The sequence below is a fragment of the Drosophila innubila genome, assembly GCF_004354385.1.
Source record: "Drosophila innubila isolate TH190305 chromosome 2R unlocalized genomic scaffold, UK_Dinn_1.0 1_C_2R, whole genome shotgun sequence".
NCBI classification, from domain to species: Eukaryota; Metazoa; Arthropoda; class Insecta; order Diptera; family Drosophilidae; genus Drosophila; species Drosophila innubila.
The window spans coordinates 11,621,447-11,641,703 of NW_022995374.1; the positions used below are offsets into that span (position 1 = coordinate 11,621,447).

Here is a 20,257-nt window from a genome sequence, read left to right on the forward strand (position 1 = left end):
GGGACTTGAGTGCTTTTATTGCAGCAGGAATTCTGAGGGCATTCGCTTTCAAGTTGACGCTTGCATTTGGCTTCCATTTCTCCATTTCTCCATTTCACTGTCTCTCTGTTTTTACATTTTTTCTATTTTTCTATTTTTCCGTTGTTCTCCATTCTCCGTTTGTGGGCGGTGTTCCCCTGCTTGTTTATGTTTATGCGATTGCACTTAAATGTAATGGTTATGTTTCAGCTGGCTTCGCATCTCGATGCTAGTTAAATGCCAAGTTCTGTACAATTTGCATTCTTCGATTTCGACAACACATTTTGGCCATAAACAGGATTTGGTTTAGCTCAATGGCGTCATTTGGGTTTCTTCGAAATTCTCGGTAATTGTCTAAATGGTCCATTCAACACTTTTCTCAATTACATTTAAGTATTAAATATTATTAAAGTCTCCTTTCATGTTTTCATTTTTTTTTGCATTGTTGCGATCAAGATAGTCTTTATTAAAAAATCCATATTCTATACCATTGTTCAAGTTTCCTTGCATTAAGACCTTCGTTTAACCTATTTCATTATTTAATATGGATTATCTCGCAATTGTATCTACTCGTACAGTGGTCCAATTACGAGTAGTTGGCAGACAATCAGTCAGAGCATAAAGCTGAAGCCAATCCCGAACCCCTTTAACCCTAATTAACGACAAGCTTTTGCTGTCACTCTGAGCTTTTCTTCATGTTGCTCAACGCTTCTCACATTGCCATGGAGTCGGGGCCAAGGAACCCGACGTGGCTGAAATGCTTCGCTGGATTTTCATGGAGAAATGCAGAGCAGGATGAGTTCAGGGTCCGTCAAGGAGTTCATCAGGTCAATGCTTAAGCTGCACATTTCACTTGACGGCGATGCTTGGCTGCATTTTAATTATGATACTTGCTTAATGTAATTAATCTTGGCCACCTCACGCGATTTAAATAGCCACAATGCCAGAGCAATATTGTTAAGACTGAGTGAGTCTAAAGATAAGGTATATAACATCCAGAAGTACGCATCTCCTGTGCTTTGAGTTACATTCGAATAGTTATCTGATCCTAATAATATCAGTTCCTCTGTCTGTTTGACTCAAATAATCAGTAAAAACCCAAAATATTTGCTTTGAATATAACTATGTAACGTGTATTGAATTTTCAAGAATATTTATTTATCAGCAGTTTTTTAATTGTAATTTCAACAATCGGTGAAGAGTCGTTGCTTAGGCCCTCCAGTTGGACCAGGTGCGGATCTCGTTCCACAGGTTGGTGCCAGGGCACTCGGTGGCGCTCACCTGACGATGACCGTACAGAATGTAACCGGAAACGATCTGGCCACGGGAAACGGCATCGGCGAGGATACCCTTGGCAGCGCTGATCATGGCAGCGGTGGCACGGCTGTTGTTGTAGTTACCCAGGAAGGAGATGCCAAGGGACTTGGAGTTCCAGTTGGTGGCATGGGCACCGACAACGTTCCAGCCACGACCCTCGTAGACAGCGCCATCACCTCCGATGAGGAAGTTGTAGCCAATATCGGGCCAGCCCAGGCTGTCCATGTGGTAGGACTGGATGTTGCGCAGTTCCTGGGCACAGGCAGCGCGGGTGCTGCAGTAGTTGCCAGCGGTGTGGTGAACCACAGCGTAGCTCAAGTAGTTGCCAAGCGTGACCTTGCTCCTGGGAGCGCGTCCTCCCCAAGAGGCCTTCGAGACGACGGCGACTCCGAAGACTGCCTGGGCGCACATAAATACGGCCAGAAGAATGATTGCCTTGTTTGTCATGGTTATAGATCGTTCTATGCTAACTGAAACTTGCTCTAGTGCTTTTATACCCTCAGAGCTTCAGTAAACACGTCCGATATGAGACAATCTCCTTATACTCTAATCAGCATCTAGTATTTTCGAATGATGATAACGAATGATAATTTATGGCAACATAATCATTTAGTATTTTATCAATGAAATGTCGAGAGCACCTAACAATAGTATATTTTATAGCCAGATTTAAGTAAACTTGGTGCTTATTTCAAATTCATTGATAGAACTTTATGTTAACCTTTGATTTCCGTTGGCTTCGCTGCAAATGACTTTTTGCACAATTTAAAAGTGTTGCCTGCTTTTAGGCTAAACTATAAAATTTTACTATGCTTGAACGGAAGTTGCTTACAAACATACTATTTACTGATTTCTTTATAAATTAATTAAAATATTTATTTATTTAATTACATATATATTTATTTATCTATTTATTTGTGTGTCGTAAACTAAAAATTTAAGTTATCGATTAAAATGTATAATTTAATAATTTAAATTATTATCCTTATTTCCATCAGACTTTTGTTATATTCTACCAAGTGCCAATTGAACAACATTAAGGACTTAAATAGAATTTATTTCGCTTAAATATTATTTTTTATATTGGTTTAAATATCTTATCTCTGGCCATTTCATGAATTAAATCCCACTCAGCAAGTGCGTTAAATAAGAGAAATAACATAAATAAAATATATGAAAATATACCCACCGATCGGCGAGCAGAGAAATTAAGTGTCAGGGTCCAGCCCAGAGCTGTGAAAATCGCCATGGTGAAGAAAATATACGAATTTTCACCATATATTCCATATAGCCAATGTGCAGACTCCGTCTTATGTACTTGAGAATTGAAATAACACGGAATGCCAATGCAAACCGTGATGACTTCAATTGCAAGAAATAAATAGATTTTTAATTAATAATGGATTGAGTGGTTGACTGATTGACAACTCACTGAAAAGGGGCGCGGCCAGGCTGGCAGCAAAGGCCATTTTCTCATAGCCATGCATCGCCAGGTGCGTGTTAAAGATGACATCGCCCATGGCTCCGGCCAAGGATCGAATGCTGCTGGCCACAAAATCCTCGGTCATATGAAAGACCAGGCCAATGATGGCGAAGAGTACCTCCAGCTCGGTGGCACAAATGGCTAGAAAGAGCATCGAGCTGACAACTGTCAGGGACAAGAAGAGCTGCAAGAAGTATCGAAATAAGTGGGGAGCTTTACTTGCACATATTTATATGCCACATGTTGCATGCCTTACCAAGTGATACGTCGGTGGTCTGTCGGTGCGTGAGTGAAAGAATACAAGTATAGCCAGGGGCACGGTGAACCACAAGGTCCATATGGCATTAGTCAACGTCAAAACCGGATATCTTTTGGTATATGTATTATTAAACATTGCTGTAATGTAAAATATTGAAATATTTATATATAAAATATTATTAAATAATTATGTTAAATAAACTAACCTTCAACCAATACAAAGCATAATATGGGATTCGTAATAATCTGCGTGCAGTTGAGCAACTTGCTCCAACCATGTTTATCCTGTCGATAGTCCACGATGGGAATGAAGATGGCACAGAAGAGGGCAATGGGAGAGAGAATTATGAGAAAGATGCGATGACACCAACCGCTGAATTTCCAATCCACAATATTAATGGGTATTAATGCTGTTAAGAACTCCTCAAACAGAAACATATTCTTCGGATTGTGGAAATTATACAAGATATTTCGAGTTATGTTCTCATCCATCTTCTGTATATTTTGAATCTCCCAGTTGGACATTTGTTTTCGGTAATCGCGCCAATAGGTTTCAAGATTTGAAGAGTTATAACGATAGATGATCGAATTGTTATGCACAACCACTCTAACTTCCTGCTCAAATTCGTGCAGTTTCTTCAGCTTCTCCTTGATTAGATCCTTTCGACGGGGTGTATAAGGTTGGTTTTGCAATTCATCGATTTCCTTATAAAGGGCTAAGGAGTAAGATTGTTTGAGTATAACCAGGTAAATCCTATATACTTACTTGATATGGCCTCATGCAACAAATTGTGATCCACGAAGAGGACGAATAAATAAATAGGATATAATAAAGCAAGTGCTATATGAATTTCGTGAAGATAAACTAAGTTTAAGAAGGATTTAATGATTATGATACTCACAGATTGATTCCGGCTTCGTAGTTTTTGTATCGCTGAAGATCATATAGATTGTGAGCTCGGCGGCAAGAAGCAGAAAGAGAAGATCTCTTATGACTGAGTGTCCATTTAATTTGAAGGGTCGCAGGAAACAGACCATGCCACCACTCAATAGAATCACTGCCAAGGCATTGCTAAGACTTATCGTATAGATGGGAGCATGTCCTCGAATGGGCATCAAGTTGACGATCAGATCGGCAAATGAGTTGCCCAGACTCAATAGAGTAACTCCAGCCAAATATTCACTCATGTACATCTTCACCGAGAGTATCTTTAAGGCAGGTTCAATACTAAAGTACAATTATATTAAATTATATATAGACATTGTATGGATATTGAATTATATTACTATTTGTCCACCAAATGACCTATCATGATTGTCAGCAAAATCATAATAATACCGAATAGGCCCATAATGAGTCTCTCTTCCAGCTTGCTCTGAATATCTATGCTACAGTACATGATTTCAAAATAGTTGAAAAAGTTCATAATGTAATTGCAGTGCTTGACCTGCATTGTTAAATGACAACGATGCTCAAAGTCCACCTCCATAACACTGAAACAGCTCATCTTTGAATCGAAAATTAATTAAGAGTGTTCATGTGAAATCCCTATGCCTAGTAACTCACCTCCTTGTAACTGTCCTTCCCTAAGTAAATTGTATCATTCATACTGACAAGAGTCGACAATCGTTGAGTGGGTAAAAAAAAAATGAAGCTGCCCGTTTTTAAAGGTTTCAAATATTTTGAAAGAGCTTCAGAATTACAAAACATAGCCAACTAACATGATAATGAGAAGAAAGTACTAATGTAAATAATCTTATTAAAATTATTTTTCAAACTTAACAAAATTATATTCAAAAAATTATTTATCATTAGCTTAAAATAGTTTTTAGTTAAATTAAGTATATGTTTTTATTTTTATTCATTTGATAGTTATCGATTAGTCAATTTTAATAAAAATATATATATTTCTAAATTGTCTTTAAATTTTATTTATTTATTTATTTTTTCTTAAAAAATCTTGTGTCAAATAAAAATATTAATATTGCAGAAAATCGTGGAAAAAACAGACGGCAGAGACGACGGATGAAGATTTGTTGATTGATTAACGTAAACATTAAGAAAGTCCATGTCACAGAATTCTAATACGAGAAGATAAGGGAGATTAGTATATGATTTATAGATGAGTCTTGACATAAGCTTATTTCTTAATCAGCTAACTAATCGAACTAATAATCGTATCTGTGTTTGAATGAATGAAAGAAAGCAGCTAATATAAATTATGACATCGACTTGGCAAAGGTTCTTTCCCCTAGAGGAATACATTACCATAAATTACCATCGTTGAAAATATTCAAGATCAGTTTCCAAAGAGCTGACCACTCGGAAGAGTGCGATTAGGTAAGAGATTAGGTATTTAAAGCGCAAACTTTGATGAGAATTGAAATCAAATGGAAAACAATTACCATGGTGTCCACAGCAAGTGTTGCTCTTGTTCTGGGCATCTATGACGTCTCGATTGTTCCGACACCCACATCTGAAGCATCACATTGAAGATTAAATGCTTAAAAAGATTGTTGATTCTCAAATCGAATTTCTGTTGACGCATATTTCAACCACTAAAAAAATCGTCAGAATCGCTGAATACAATTATTTTATAATCAATTGGGATTGTTATCTCAAGGTCGTTGAACCGCGTATCTCCACAATTTTTGCTAAAAGCTTTTGCACGGTATATAAACTTGAATTGATCATTTTCCCCAAAGCAGTGTACATATTCTTAAATTATATAATGGTATGATAAAGGGATTCAAAATTTTTTTAAAGAATTTAATAAAATTTAAATGCAGAATATAATAAGATTCCAAACCATGATCAAAATGACATTCCGCTTGAAAATCGGTACAGTTTTGCCAAAGTTATGACAGTTTGAAGTTGCTCAAGCCTCTGACCTAGCAACTTTACAAGTCAAAATATTTCGTAATTTTGACATGATTTTTTACAAGAAAATGAAAAGCCTCAGAATCAATTTTAAAGTGTTGTTTTATACTAATTACGATATAAGGAGTAAACTAAAATTAAAAACTTGAGATTTTAAATTTTGAATTTTCAAAAATTCAAAGGGTCCCCCCTTACCATCCAAATCGAATCTTGGTCGAAAATAATTAATTTTTCTAAATGTACGAAATTTGTATGCAGAATGAATAATGAGGCCAAGCCATGATCAAAATGACATTCCGCTTGAAAATCGGTAAAGTTTTGCCAAAGTTATAACAGTTTGAAGTTGCTCAAGCCTCTGACCTAGCAACTTTACAAGTCAAAATATTTCGTAATTTTGACATGATTTTTTACAAGAAAATGTAAAGCCTCAGAATCAAGTTTAAAATGTCGTATTATACTTTATTTTTTGAAGTACTTAAATTTCTTAAAGTGCCCTCGTTACACTGCAAAAACAAGAATAAACATCTGGGAAAGAAACGTATTTATAACAACTGTTTTAAGAAAATTAATTAAATGGCACACTCGCTGATTAAAAACTCATTTGACCAAGGCTGGGAAAGACACATCGTGTGATAGGAGCACGAGTATCAGAACCTTCTTCAGATTGTCTTCCCTATCAGATCAAAAGTCCCCTCAATAAATAAACTTATTTATACGCTATGAGTGTCGTGTGACTCGTGCTTCATTCGGCACAGATAAGACAATCCAGAGGTCTATATAAGTGCCAACACATAAAGCGAACATCACAAAAGTCTTGAAATCGATTGCAAATCATGGCAAATAAAGCTATCATCCTTCTGGCCGTTGTGCTCTGCGCCCAGGCCGCCTTCGGTGTTAACGTCATCTCCAAGTCCCAATGGGGAGCTCGCTCCCCCAACGGCAAGTCCACCCTGGGCAACGGCTTGAGCTATGCCGTGATCCACCACACCGCCGGCAACTACTGCAGCACCAGGGCTGCCTGTGAGACGGAGTTGCGCAGCATCCAGAACTACCACATGAATAGCCTGGGCTGGGCTGATATTGGCTACAACTTCCTCATCGGAGGTGATGGCAATGTCTACGAGGGTCGCGGCTGGAACGTCATGGGTGCTCATGCCACCAACTGGAACTCCAAGTCCCTTGGCATCTCCTTCATGGGTAACTACAACAACAACAAGATCACCTCGGCTCAGATCAACGCTGCCAAGGGTCTCCTCGCTGATGCCGTTTCCCGCGGACAGATCATCTCCGGCTATACCCTGTACGGCCATCGTCAGGTCGGATCTACCGAGTGCCCCGGCACCAACATCTGGAACGAGATCCGCACCTGGGCTCACTGGAAGGCCTAAGCGTTGGGTTCAAAAAGTTCAACCTTAAAATGCTGCAAAATAAAAATACTTAAAAAATATATTATACTCGTTCATATACATACAATTTGATTCCTCGGGTATTTTTTCTGGGGGATTTTCTGTGGATTCGCCGATTATATGATCTTGGGCTATAGATTTCCACTTTCTGGCTGTGTGATTCCTGGCTGAATAACAGTTGTATTGCTGTGTATACCCTGTAAATGAAAATTTGTAAGTACTGCTCCTGTCTTACTATTAAATTGGATCAATTATACTAGTACTACGTGTATAATATAAAATCAACCTAGATTTTAAATAATTTCACATTATTTGCTCAAATTAATCCTAGAACTTTTGTTGTATATATATTATTTGTTAGAAGTTGACCTGGTAGAGGGTATCAACTTGTTGACATTCTGCTTTAAATTATCAATATTTGCATTGGTATTTAATTAGACAAAAAAAAAAATAATCAATGTAAATCTTACTATTTACACCCTGGTTCATATTTATTTCCACTATTGCTATCTATTAATATGGATTAATAAATACTATATAAACGATTGTGATGTTGTATTTACATATTAAACCATATTCAATTTAAAAGTTTTCTATTAAAAAAGAATTTTAAATTTTTGTAAGTTTAAATTACTGATGCAAATCTAGACTGTGAATTGACTCTACACTCGAAATGTAAGAATCGAAAGAAAATAATCGAGTAGTCGGGATCGAATTTTAAGCCTCAATTTCAGGAAATTCAGCATTGAACTCAGGTTAAAAGCATGCCAAATTAAGGCTAAAATCGGCTAAATTATTTAAGAATGAAAGGATAAAATAAAATTAAGTTTGTCGTACTTGGTTTAAGAAAATCCGGGATTACCGTACTTCTGACACCGGGTTGGATTGATTTTAGTCTGAAGTCCCGGATTTTTTTTTCTGTGTACAATCGAAATGTAAGAATCGAAAGAAAAAAAATCGAGTTGTCGCTTAATCGGCAAAAAATTCATTGAGATAAACAAAACAAAAAAATTAGATGTTATCAATTGAGTTCATAGTCTTGAGAGCCCCTATTCCTCTTTCCATATCATATCATATCATATCATATCCATATCATTCCTCAATTAAGTACCCGAGATGATTGCTTTGAATATAACTATGTAACGTGTATTGAATTTTCAAGAATATTTATTTATCAGCAGTTTTGAATTGTAATTTCTACAAACGGTGAAGAGTCGTTGCTTAGGCCCTCCAGTTGGACCAGGTGCGGATCTCGTTCCACAGGTTGGTGCCAGGGCACTCGGTGGCGCTCACCTGACGATGACCGTACAGAATGTAACCGGAAACGATCTGGCCACGGGAAACGGCATCGGCGAGGATACCCTTGGCAGCGCTGATCATGGCAGCGGTGGCACGGCTGTTGTGTATTGCAGGAAGGAGATGCCAAGGGACTTGGAGTTCCAGTTGGTGGCATGGGCACCGACAACGTTCCAGCCACGACCTTCGTAAACGGCGCCATCACCTCCGATGAGGAAGTTGTAGCCAATATCGGGCCAGCCCAGACTGTCCATGTGGTAGGACTGGATGTTGCGCAGTTCCTGGGCACAGGCAGCGCGGGTGCTGCAGTAGTTGCCAGCGGTGTGGTGAACCACAGCGTAGCTCAAGTAGTTGCCCAGCGTGACCTTGCTCCTGGGAGCGCGTCCTCCCCAAGAGGTCTTCGAGACGACGGCGACTCCGAAGACTGCCTGGGCGCACATAAGTACGGCCAGAAGAATGATTGCTTTGTTTGCCATGGTTATAGATCGTTCTATGCTAACTGAAACTTGCTCTGGTGCTTTTATACCCTCAGGGTATTGTTTTGATTAAGTTTCATTGGTCCGATTCAAAGTCTTTTATCAAAACATGCTCCTAATAGATTCCGTATATAGTATGAAATCAATAAACTCCTTCACGAAGATAGCAAGGTGAGGAATTTATAGCTTCTAAATAGTAAACAGCGCTAACTTTTCAAATGATACGGAAGCTGAAAGTCCGCTCCTGAATTGGGACTTCTTAACCACAACAAGTAAGCTGCCGTTCAGAATGACCAACTACGAAATACCTTAATGAGCATTAACAATTCTTCTTTTCTAATTTTATGGAAAACTGTTTCTAAAATAACTTTTCTGTTTACAATACGATCCTATTAAAAGTTTTATGTCGCCTTTACTGAAGTGTATAATCTATACTTAGATTTGTTCTCATCTGTATTTTACCTAAATATCAACAGTTTGAAATACCCTCTTTAACAATTTAAATGTATACAGAGTAAATACAGAAATACGTCAAGAGTTTATGATCATTGTTCGCATTTTCATAAATTAAATCTGATAGGAATTAATGCTAATTTATAGCCTTATTTTTACTAAACGATAAGATTGAGGTTGTCAAAGATTGACTTTTAGTTAGGCTGACAAACAGGTTATAGTTAAATGTAAAATCATTGATAAAAAGGATTTTCAAGTCATCCGTTATCTAGAATTGTAATATTCTACGGTTATTTCTATGCATTTTATAGACTCGCAGATTCTTCCTTCTGATTTTCTTAATTATACGTACTTAAACCATTTTAAATGCATAGTGGTTTTAGTTAACTTTTAATTTTTAATAAATATTTGTAAGATTCTAAATTGTTTAATGAAGTGACTTTCAACACCATGGTTTAAAGGAATCTAAAAATTGTGCATTCGTGGTCCACATAGACCAAGGTTTTTATGAAGATTGGTGAACAGGATTTAATGAACTTGATAAACTGCTCAAACCTGTTGAAATTGTCTAAAAATTCAAATAGTTTGCTGAAGAGGATCAATCAAGACTCTGAGATATAGTTTCCCGAAATTATCTTTTATTGCTTCTGAATGAATTACTACAATAAAGATTTGCCCTTTTTTTTAAATTAATCTTCCCGTAAGTTACAATCAATGACGCCATAGCGCTTGCAAACTTTTTATTGATAAAGATAAGTATAAAATTTATACATCAGTTGAACCACACGCCACTCTTGTTATCAGCAAAATATAAACTTGTATATGGACTTTCATTTCCTTTTACAGAAGCCACTTATAAAATTTTCTATGCTCAACATGGATAAAAAATCCTAACGCTTCATGTAAACTTATCGCACTGACTCACAAAGGAGAATATTACCATAAATCCAATCCATACATATATATTTTTATTATTGTGAGACTCGGTCTTAGATCTTAAGATTTGATTAACGCATTCGCAATCAATATTATCTTATCAGCCTCTTGTAAATTAAGAATAATTCCCAACCGAATGTTTTCTTTGTGAATGAAGTTGACGGCAGAACTTATAATAATATATGAAGGCAATCACATACGATTGGAATTACTACAATGGGCCAAGTACATAGATTCAAAATGTACTTTATGTCGACGGAGACAACAAATTGTTATTTATTTGAAACTAATATTTATTCGAATATCTTTGCATATTTAGAATACAGTATACGGTATACAGTTTATATATATTTAGATATTGTACACACATAAAATATGATGGGTCTGTCTTGGGATGTATGTGAAATGTGGTACATATTTGTAATTGATACATCAACTTAGATACAAATAAAGATATAAAATTTAATAATAATACAGTTAGTCTTACGAATTATCTTAATTACTGAACATACGTTCACATCGATAGATTTTCCCTCAGATTCATCTTGCAGCTGCCGCTTGGCTCTCATTTTATTATTTTTTGGTAACAACTACTTGTGCTTAACTATGTAAAACTCACGGAGTAACGAAATTAAAAGAAAACATTCACAAATTGGCTAACACAATAGAGTGCCAAACCTTTAACAAATCATTGCAGGTTGCAACAGACGCGGCTTAGAAATTTACATTTATGTAACTTTTAGCGTAAAATCCAGCGATTATTCAATTAGATTATAAGTTTGTTTTTATTTTGGGTCAAACAACAATATGCGACTGCAAGAAGTTTAAATTTTAAGGGATTTTTCTTCCTTTTTTCTATGTGTTTCTTAAATAATTACATTCATTGCGTAATAAGTTTATGCATAAAAATTGTAATTTTGGGCTTGCATTTTGACGAATCCATCGCAATTCAAATTGTATTTTTTGATATTTTGTTTGCAGCGCCCAATGGAGTGGATTATGTGGGATATGGAAACCCCATTGATAGGTTGATGGTTGGGCAAGGGAGGGAGGAACGTGTTGGTGAGGGATTGCTCACAACACACAATAATAGTGAGAAATAAAAACAACTTAAATGAAATCACAACTTAGGCCTGGCTCTCGTTGCGTCCGGGCACCTGGCCGGGTATGTTCACCTGGCGATTAAGCCGGGACGGCGATGGCATTTGCACTTGAGCATCGTTAACATCATTGTACGGCGGCGGTGGTGGCGGCAACTTGCATTCCATGAGATCCTCATCAGCATCGATTATCTCCAGATCAGCATCGACATCGTCATCATCATCGCCATCGCCATCGACATCGACATCGTTATCATCGTCGGAGCCAGAGGCGGCAGATGAGGTTGCCTGCTCACTGCGTCGCATCGGTGGCGTGTTGGCATTCACATGAACCGTGTTGTTATTGTTGGGTACGTCGTTGTTGTTGTCCAGGTTGTCATCCGTATTGGAGGCCGCATTGACGGTAACCGCATCAAGAGCCACAAACAGCGGAGTACTACCGCCAGCATCAGCACCAGACTGTGCTCCTCCAGCGGCAGCCTCATCCTCATTCTGATAGTTGGACATGGCTACCTGATATGATGGTGGCGGTGCCTGCTTCAAATACTGAGCAATGGCCTCATCATAATTGGGCAACAGCGTGGAATATGCACGCTCCTCGGCACCAAAGCCGCCACCACCAAGTCCACCATGGAGCACAGTATCTGTCATTACGCATGGCAACAGGCTGCGCAAGTGTTGCTGCCGGAGAGTCAAGTACTTGTAGCATCGCCAGACAATGCCGATGCAGTAGGCTTTAAGGAACACAATGCACACAAAGACTACGAGCACAACAAGCACGAGCTCCTCTTGGGGCAGCTTCAACAACTTCTCGCGCCATGGCAGCCGATGCGACTCGGAAATGATGCGATGCATGGTGTGAAGATAGCAAAGGTAACCAGCGGCCGTCAAACTATCAAAGGTTAAAACGATATCAAATATTAGCAATTACGTGTAATTAATTAATTTGAACTCACGTGGTAATGGCAAAGTCAAACAATTGCAGACAGAAGAAGGGCAACAAATGAGACGGTTTGCCCTTGATGGTGCCATAGATCATCATCAGCGTAATGGCTATCATGCAGGTGCAGACCAAGCCACCCATGTCAAAGTTCTCTGTAAAAGTGCACAGTTGCTAGGTTAACAATCGATTCTTAGAGCAGCTCTAACGTCCGACTGCTTACGGTAACGCTTACGATAGTTGAGGGAGTGATCACGATAGGCGTAGGGGGGATCCACCTTGCTGAGAGGTGTGGGCAAGGCAGGCGCATTAAGATCGACTGTGAAATCGTGACTGCCGCTTTCCAATTCATCCATCATATCCGGGTTGCGCCAAATGACGGCGAGAACGCTGAGGGCAAGAATGTTGAGGAACTGCAAATAACAAGAATAGTGAAATGTTATTTAATTGCTGGACACAAAGCTGCTTTGCAGCTTAGTCAGAAATACTTTGATTATTTGCTAATATTAAAAAATATATTTGCATAGTAATAAAATGTAGTCTATGGATCACGAATCGCGAACAGTTGCTAATGAGCACTGTCCTCCATCTGCTTGGCAATTCTCTGGCAACAGTAGCACACCTCGGAGACATCCACTGGCTGTAAGGATTGCCAGTAATCTTTGTGCAGCGTTTGCAAAAAATTGAGATAACTTGTAAAGGCTTCGTATGTGAACTCCTCGGAGATCTGACAGTGCAGGCGATGGTGATAGCTGCATGCGGGATCATAGATCCAATTGCGTTGCACCGGCGGCTGCATGCCACTCCGCTCCAGGTGCAACATGAAGGCGTCGCGATCGGAGCCATAACAGAGTCGCGTTGTGGTATAGCCAATGCCATCGTGCAACTGCTGCAGCACTTCTGGATGCGAGGTGATGCGTCTCAGTTCCACTGAGTTCGACTGTCGGTCGTGCAGTCGAATGAGCAGCCAAGGAGGCACCAGTCCGAAGCGCACACAGGATATGAGCTGACCTATAATGAGTCGTCGCTTAGGCCACTGAAAGTTGAGCCAACGCACGGCGGCCATGAAGACTTCCAGCTCGGTGTTGACGCCAATGCCGTTGGAGCGGAGCAGTTGCCATAACGCATGCACGGGCAGCCGGAGGAACTCCTGCGAGGCGACCAGGGTCAGAAAGAAGCGTCCTACGCTCTGCAACAAAGGTCGATGAGCTCGTTCCATGTGCAGGAGTTGTGCCTCCAGGTACAACATCACCGCCGAGTCCTCTGTAAAGCCATGTGCCAGGCAACCCTCGCACTGCCTCTCGAGTTGTTGTATCTTGAGGAATCTCGCAGCTCGCAGCACCTCCAACAAGCCGAGCCGGGACAGCCGAGGCGCATCCTCAATCATCCAGTCGTATATGAGCCGAAAGGCACGAGGAGTCACCCACTCCAAGGGCAACTCCACACTCATGTCGTTGTTCAAGTCACAAAAGAGACCCGAGAAACATTGCAGCACTATGAGATGGACTGGCAGACTGCTCTGAGCGATGGTGACCACAGTATTGGTCTTGAGATTCCTTTGGATCAGCCTCAACAGCAGCTCGTAGAGAGGCGGCTTCTTCTCCTGCACTAAGACTGGCCAATCTTCGGGTGCCTCGTAACCTAGAGATTGGACTGAGACTTCTGGTAAGCTATTATATTGGATGTCGGGCAGCTGATAAGGACGTGAATACACAACTTGATGATCTACAGTGTTCTTTTCCCATTGATGCACTTCCTCCTCGTCAGAGTCTTCGCTCAGGTGGACAGAAGAGTCAGTTGATTCAATTGAATGGGAATTGCTTCCGTCGTCTTCATCAGCATCTTCAGTTTCTTGGTGCATCGCATTGGAATCTGAATCCGTATCGAAATCGATGCATTAACTGGTTATATCGATGGCATTGTTAGTGTGAAATTGTCCAACGAACGAAATTGAAAATACATTATAAATCTCAATACAACTCACAATAAGGGATCTATGTGAAAATTGTCAATGTGACTTAATCTCGCTGATAAGGTTGAATAGGATTTTTACCGAGATTGTCCATCAGACACTTGAACTCAGCAATCGACCCTCGCAATCGAGCCAGACAAAGCGTTATCAATCAGCTAATAGCTATAGTTTAGTAAACGTAGTCTTTGTTTTTGATAAGTGTCACTTTTGTTATCAGTAAATAAAATGTTTACTTTGCTGACTAATATTGCAGTTAGGAAAAACTATTAACTTAGGGATATTTATTTATATACCAAATGGTTGAGGTTCACTTTCACCTGCCGACAGTACGCTAATGAATTTAGCTTTCCATTTGACATTTTCAGTGGCTCTCAAACTGTTGTGTAAGTTAATTAAATGTGTCGCTTAACAAGGCAATGGTTAATTAACAGTAGACAACACAAGTATATCAACAAGTTGAATCAAAATATGCCTCATTAATTAACAATTCATCGCCAATAACAAGACAGTTTGAGAGTCAGCGCAATTTCAACTGTAAAGACGAAACGTGAGGCTTGAACGACTTTAAGTATTATGTTAAGGGAAATTATATACAAAAAAACCCCATTTCCATTGCAATAACAGCTCGCAAATGCTTGAGTAAGGTTTAATCCCCATTTGGCATGATTTTGAAGGTGGTTCGGTGTACATAGTGATGTGTATGTGTATAAATGTGTGCGTCTGTATGTTGTATGCCCATATGTGCAAACGGACCGCAAACAATTGTAATCTAAGCTGACACAACAAAATTGTAAATTGTAAATAGTATAGCAAATTATTAAATAGATGAAGTAAAGCGAACACAATTCAGCAAACGAATTGACAGTGGAAATTTTAAGTGTAAACTGCAGATACATTTATTATAATGAATGAAAGCTAAAAGTTTTAGAAAGAGACAAGCAGTAACAAAAATTATAAATAAAGTTCTACATTTGAAGTTATACAAAAAAAAAAACGTAAATTTAGTTATTTTAACTTTATTGACGTCATAACTGAGCAATTAAATTGACATTAAAAAAATATATAACAATATTATTCAAAAATTAACGCTATCTATTGAAACACATAGACAAATCGATTGCGTTGATTGCGCATTTAAACTATACTGTGAATTAAAAAATACATATGTATGTATGCAATGCATACTATGCATGTAATGTTATTTTGAGAGTTACTGCAGCCTGGGCCACCGTTTGAGAGTCATTGCGAAAAGCGACAATTGATTTTTCCCCTCCTTGACACTGAACAGGGTCAGCTTACACTTACACTGTATGTGTATGTATGTATGTTGTATATGCGAGTGTGCAGCAACAATTGCACTCATGCGTAGCGGTATATATACCACTATATATACTAAATATATTTTCTTGATCAAGGTTCTTGCTTACCAGATGCCATAGGCCAATCATCAATGTTGCGGTGTGGACATGCAGGCCAAAACAGCAGGTCCACTCCTTGTTAATGCGATTGTTGTTGCTGTTGCCGCCCCCATTGTTGTTGTTGTTGTTGTGATTACGTTGTGGACCCATTTTGACGCGAATCCTAAACATTGCACGTCGGTCTCACGCTCTGACGCTTAAAGGTTCGCTTAATCGCGTCGCAATAAACTAAAGACGAAGTAAATTAGACATTAAATATGATTATGTATGTGCATAAATAAACCCTATTTAAGCATATACACACACAAACACAGTTTTCTATATTATTTATATGCAAACATATATGTATGTATGTGTTGTATGTATTTATTGTGCCACTTTTCCAATTTATTGTTGGCGATATTTTTACTGTGTTTTTACATACAAGTTATGCAAACACTGTTCCGCTTATTTAATGTGCTTATCGAAACACTACCTTTTAGCCGATTCTTTTTACTATTATTACTAATTGTTGTGAAATGTGTAACCGTTTTAAATGTATTTTCGTACAGAGACTACGATTTTACTTTAGAAAAATGTATGAATGTAATTGTCTGTATGTGTGTACCTTAAACCGAAGCTGCCACCTAGTAAAAATTACTGATCTGGCTTGATTTTTTTGAACGTAAAAAATACGAACATTTCAGAAAAAAGTACCTTTTGTACCTATTTTTCAAAATTATTTCATTGTTTAGATGAATTTTTAAAATTTTTGCAGAATTTTTGTTATATTTTTCTCGATTTATATATATATTTTTTTTTGCTATAATTATATGATGTAACTTCTCTCCCCAAGGGCCGAAGAACTTAAATTCTTTATTAAAACGTCTACCTTTACTTTAACTATTTTCGGAATTTAAATTTTCATCAATTTTAATCATTTAAATTGAGTTTATTTGCATTTTTAAATCGTATATTTTTATCAGGCGGCACAGCTGACTTTTCAGTGCTGCCAGCTTGTTTTAATAATCCGAGCAATACGCTGTTTTCAACAAAATAATTTATTTTCTCAAATTAACATAATATTTAATTGCTGTTTAAATAATTTGGTATAATTTTTGATCTGTCTTTTAAATGGTCTGTGTTTTGGATTTTATTGAAAAAAATTGTTTAATTTTAAAATTTGAAATCAAAGTCAGGAATACCAGATTTGTTTATTTTGCAGTATTTAAGTATTTGTAAAATACTATTTTTACTTTTATGACTATCGATAAGACAATCGATAGTTGCGGTGATTGATTTTCAAAAGCATTAGTTTTTGTTGTTGCTTCAGTTGCGACTTGCTCGTGTGCGTTCTTTGCGTAACGTGAAATTTAATTTTTTTATCATAATTTTATCAAATTATCAGTTGACAACATGGTGTTAATAAAGGAATATCGCGTTTGCATGCCGCTCACTGTGGAGGAGGTGAACTTTTGTGTTATTTACCGATGCCAAGGGATTGTGCAATTCTCACTCTCATTCATCATTTTGCAGTACAAAATTGGTCAGCTGTATATGATTGCGCGCCACAGTCTGGAGCAGTCCGATGAGGGAGAGGGAGTGGAGGTGATGGAGAATAAGCCCTGCGAGGATCCCGTACATGGCAAGGGACAGTATACAGAGAAGCGCATTCACCTGTCCAGGTAAGAGCATTCGGCGTCGTAGTCAACAGATGGTTAAATGCCTAATGCGCATTCTCAATTATATATATTCTATCTTTTCTCTGTAGTCGCCTGCCCTATTGGATACAAGCGATATGCCCACGCGTTTTCTATGTGACTGAGAAGTCCTGGAATTATTATCCCTACACTTTGACAGGTAAGGTTACTCCCACATGCTGCCACATATCTATTTTAAGCGGTCTTCCGCTTTCCCGCTGTGTTTATTTTTAAGTTCCTGCTGAGTTAGCCTTCATGTACGTTGAAGTCAGCTTGCCATATGGCCGTCGACAAATCTCTGAATCAATGTTCCGTCATGCCGCTTCTCCGATAAGCACACATATCCAAAACATATTTGTACTTGTATTTATGTATGTGCTCCTATCACACTTGTCATGCCACGAATACGTCACGGTTCCAGTTATTGGCCCTGATAAGGCTCTGTCTGCTTGTCCCTTCGTTTAATTGATTGTAACTAAGCATTTGTAAGTAAGTTTGTAAAATGTTAACAAATGTCGCAGCTCACACGGACTCAATTCCAAGTACTGCTAGTGATTGATTTGTTTGCCACCAATTGAGGCAGCACTTGTGATAAGCGAGTCGTATTCAAATTGATTATCGCACTCATCGAATGCACTCCATCATGTATCTATGACTATGATTATGACTTTGGTTTCATTTTATTGCATACTCTTCAACTCTTTCTTGCCACATGGTAACTAAATTGTATCGAATTTTCAATTTTGGTAGTATTACGACATAGATAATATTCCATAATATACTGTTAATAATTCTCTGCAGCTATGACTCTTCGAATGCAAAATTGAAATAATTGCAATGCTATTAACGCATCGTAAGTTTGGAAATTTAATTGCGTTTTTGGTATTTCGATTTTAATTTTTCTATTTCTGCTGTGGTTTATAAAACAGAAAGCTAATTATAGATGCCAAAACAAGATCCAATCATTTTTAAATTACTGTGTATTGATTTTGAATTTCCTCTTGCAATATTTTCATGGTCATCCAACAACCTGTGCACACGGGCAGAGTACACGGTAATTATCTACACTGATTTGTAATATTGTTAGAGAGCTATGAATTTACCATATTCTTATCGTATTATAGTGCTCTTTTATACCCAAATTGAATGTGCTAATCAAGACGAAATATGAAAACAACAGTGGTACAACCGAAAATGTAAGATATGCAATCAAATCCGTCCTAAAATAGAAGCTAAGTGTTTTAATTGTCCACAGTGCCTGGATCTCAGCGAGGAGGATTTGAAGGTGCGTACAGTGGACCATGTGGATATTGCCTTCGATGAGCTCAATGGAAAGCATTACAAACGCGAAGAGGATCCCAAGTTCTTCAAGTCGATTAAGACAAGTAAATACTAGAAAATACATATTTCTTCTCATGAAAGTCTAACCACTTTACTTGTAGATCGGGGTCCACTCATTGAGGGATGGCGTGAGACCGACAAACCCATTATGTGTTCCTATAAAGTTGTCAACGGCAGCTTCGAGGTCTGGGGTCTTCAGACTAAAGTGGAGGACTTTATCCAGCGTGGCATTCGGGATATTCTGTTGCTGGGACATCGTCAGGCCTTTGCCTGGATTGATGAGTGGCACGGCATGACGCTGGAGGATGTGCGCTCCTATGAAAAACAAAAACAGGCAGAGACCAATGAGAAGGTCCAATATAATGCTAGTCCGTCAGTGATAAACGATACTGATGCTGCCGATGGTAGCGCCACACCCACAAAAGACGACGATGCTTAGAAGCATTAATAATCCTAGCAGCTAAAAGTAAACTCTTGTGAATGTTATACCAAATTTAGTCAGCCAAACAAACTAGGCAGACAGTTTGTACCTTTAGCTCTATAATATTAATGTAAATGTTAATGTTATGGTGCACTAAGCGATGAGCTTACCAATTTCTTAAATCATAACCAAATGAATGTACATACATATACATAGACACATATTGAAATGCATTTTAATGGTCCAAATAAGCTCAAGAATCTGAAACTGACACGCAGCTACAGACACAAATTTATATATATGTATATGTATATATTTATGAGTACTCGAAACCAAACACAAATTACTAATTAGATAATTGAACAGTATGCTAAATTGTAGTCAAACTTACATATAATGTAACTTGTATGTTGAGTACAAATTTCTGTTTAATTAATGGTTTTTGTTAACTATATTTCTTATTTATGCTATGTATGGGGCTTTCATGCTATTCGATGTACAAATAGAAAAGATATTTGATAAAACTCTGTTTTCAATTGTAAATTGTCAACTCATGTTTGCATGTATAAAAAAACTTTAAAGACAACTATTCTCGCATGTATGAGCAATTAAGTTCCAAGTAAAGATCCGATTTTATTGTTAAATTTAAAATTGAAATCAATTTGTATGCAAATGTCGTAGGCAGTCAAATGTCTAACATTTTCTAGCTGGCTTAACAACGCACACAATATTCAGCTGATGATGTTGCTACTCATAATACATAATACAAATGTAAATGCCCCCCAACAACAGCTGTTCTCATCGGAGTTCCCTCTCAGCAACAACATTCTCTTGGCTCACAGGCATAACAGAAACAGCTGGT

The 20,257-nt window shown here is 38.1% G+C and overlaps 6 protein-coding genes and 1 pseudogene across 7 annotated transcripts; 2 read left to right on the plus strand and 5 right to left on the minus strand.

The window, feature by feature from the left end:
• Nucleotides 1-1,152: 1,152 nt before the first annotated feature.
• Nucleotides 1,153-1,799, minus strand: LOC117785214 (peptidoglycan-recognition protein SC2-like). Its single transcript, XM_034623129.1, has one exon. The coding sequence runs from the start codon at nucleotides 1,780-1,782 to the stop codon at nucleotides 1,228-1,230; it is 555 nt and encodes a 184-aa protein (XP_034479020.1). The 5' UTR covers nucleotides 1,783-1,799; the 3' UTR covers nucleotides 1,153-1,227.
• A 612-nt stretch (nucleotides 1,800-2,411) lies between these two features.
• On the minus strand, nucleotides 2,412-4,577 carry LOC117784634 (mitochondrial sodium/calcium exchanger protein-like). Its single transcript, XM_034622429.1, has 7 exons — nucleotides 4,364-4,577; nucleotides 3,979-4,304; nucleotides 3,843-3,917; nucleotides 3,283-3,792; nucleotides 3,075-3,214; nucleotides 2,768-3,002; nucleotides 2,412-2,697 (listed from the first exon to the last, which is right to left on the minus strand). The coding sequence occupies exons 1-7, from the start codon at nucleotides 4,564-4,566 to the stop codon at nucleotides 2,414-2,416; spliced, it is 1,773 nt and encodes a 590-aa protein (XP_034478320.1). The 5' UTR covers nucleotides 4,567-4,577; the 3' UTR covers nucleotides 2,412-2,413.
• Nucleotides 4,578-6,753: 2,176 nt separating this feature from the next.
• On the plus strand, nucleotides 6,754-7,427 carry LOC117784592 (peptidoglycan-recognition protein SC2-like). Its single transcript, XM_034622357.1, has one exon. It carries the CDS (start codon nucleotides 6,791-6,793, stop codon nucleotides 7,343-7,345), a length of 555 nt encoding a protein of 184 aa, XP_034478248.1. The 5' UTR covers nucleotides 6,754-6,790; the 3' UTR covers nucleotides 7,346-7,427.
• A 1,081-nt stretch (nucleotides 7,428-8,508) lies between these two features.
• Nucleotides 8,509-9,152, minus strand: LOC117785268 (annotated as a pseudogene).
• Nucleotides 9,153-10,796: 1,644 nt separating this feature from the next.
• Nucleotides 10,797-16,551, minus strand: LOC117783976 (tetraspanning orphan receptor). 2 transcript variants are annotated; one of them, XM_034621560.1, is made up of 5 exons: nucleotides 16,430-16,551; nucleotides 15,964-16,182; nucleotides 12,800-12,977; nucleotides 12,581-12,719; nucleotides 10,797-12,516 (listed from the first exon to the last, which is right to left on the minus strand). In XM_034621560.1, exons 2-5 carry the CDS (start codon nucleotides 16,123-16,125, stop codon nucleotides 11,652-11,654), a joined length of 1,344 nt encoding a protein of 447 aa, XP_034477451.1. In that variant the 5' UTR covers nucleotides 16,126-16,182; nucleotides 16,430-16,551; the 3' UTR covers nucleotides 10,797-11,651. The 2 variants fall into 2 exon arrangements, with proteins under 2 accessions (XP_034477451.1, XP_034477450.1); XM_034621559.1 differs by having other exon boundaries at nucleotides 12,788-12,977.
• LOC117783977 (kelch-like protein 40b) lies at nucleotides 13,058-14,753 on the minus strand. The gene has a single exon (XM_034621561.1). The coding sequence runs from the start codon at nucleotides 14,423-14,425 to the stop codon at nucleotides 13,133-13,135; it is 1,293 nt and encodes a 430-aa protein (XP_034477452.1). The 5' UTR covers nucleotides 14,426-14,753; the 3' UTR covers nucleotides 13,058-13,132.
• Nucleotides 16,552-17,219: 668 nt separating the features above from the next.
• On the plus strand, nucleotides 17,220-20,039 carry LOC117784214 (cytoplasmic phosphatidylinositol transfer protein 1). The gene is made up of 7 exons (XM_034621886.1): nucleotides 17,220-17,400; nucleotides 17,470-17,618; nucleotides 17,705-17,793; nucleotides 18,680-18,687; nucleotides 18,758-18,829; nucleotides 18,889-19,018; nucleotides 19,076-20,039. Exons 1-7 carry the CDS (start codon nucleotides 17,350-17,352, stop codon nucleotides 19,411-19,413), a joined length of 837 nt encoding a protein of 278 aa, XP_034477777.1. The 5' UTR covers nucleotides 17,220-17,349; the 3' UTR covers nucleotides 19,414-20,039.
• The last annotated feature ends 218 nt before the right edge of the window (nucleotides 20,040-20,257 follow it).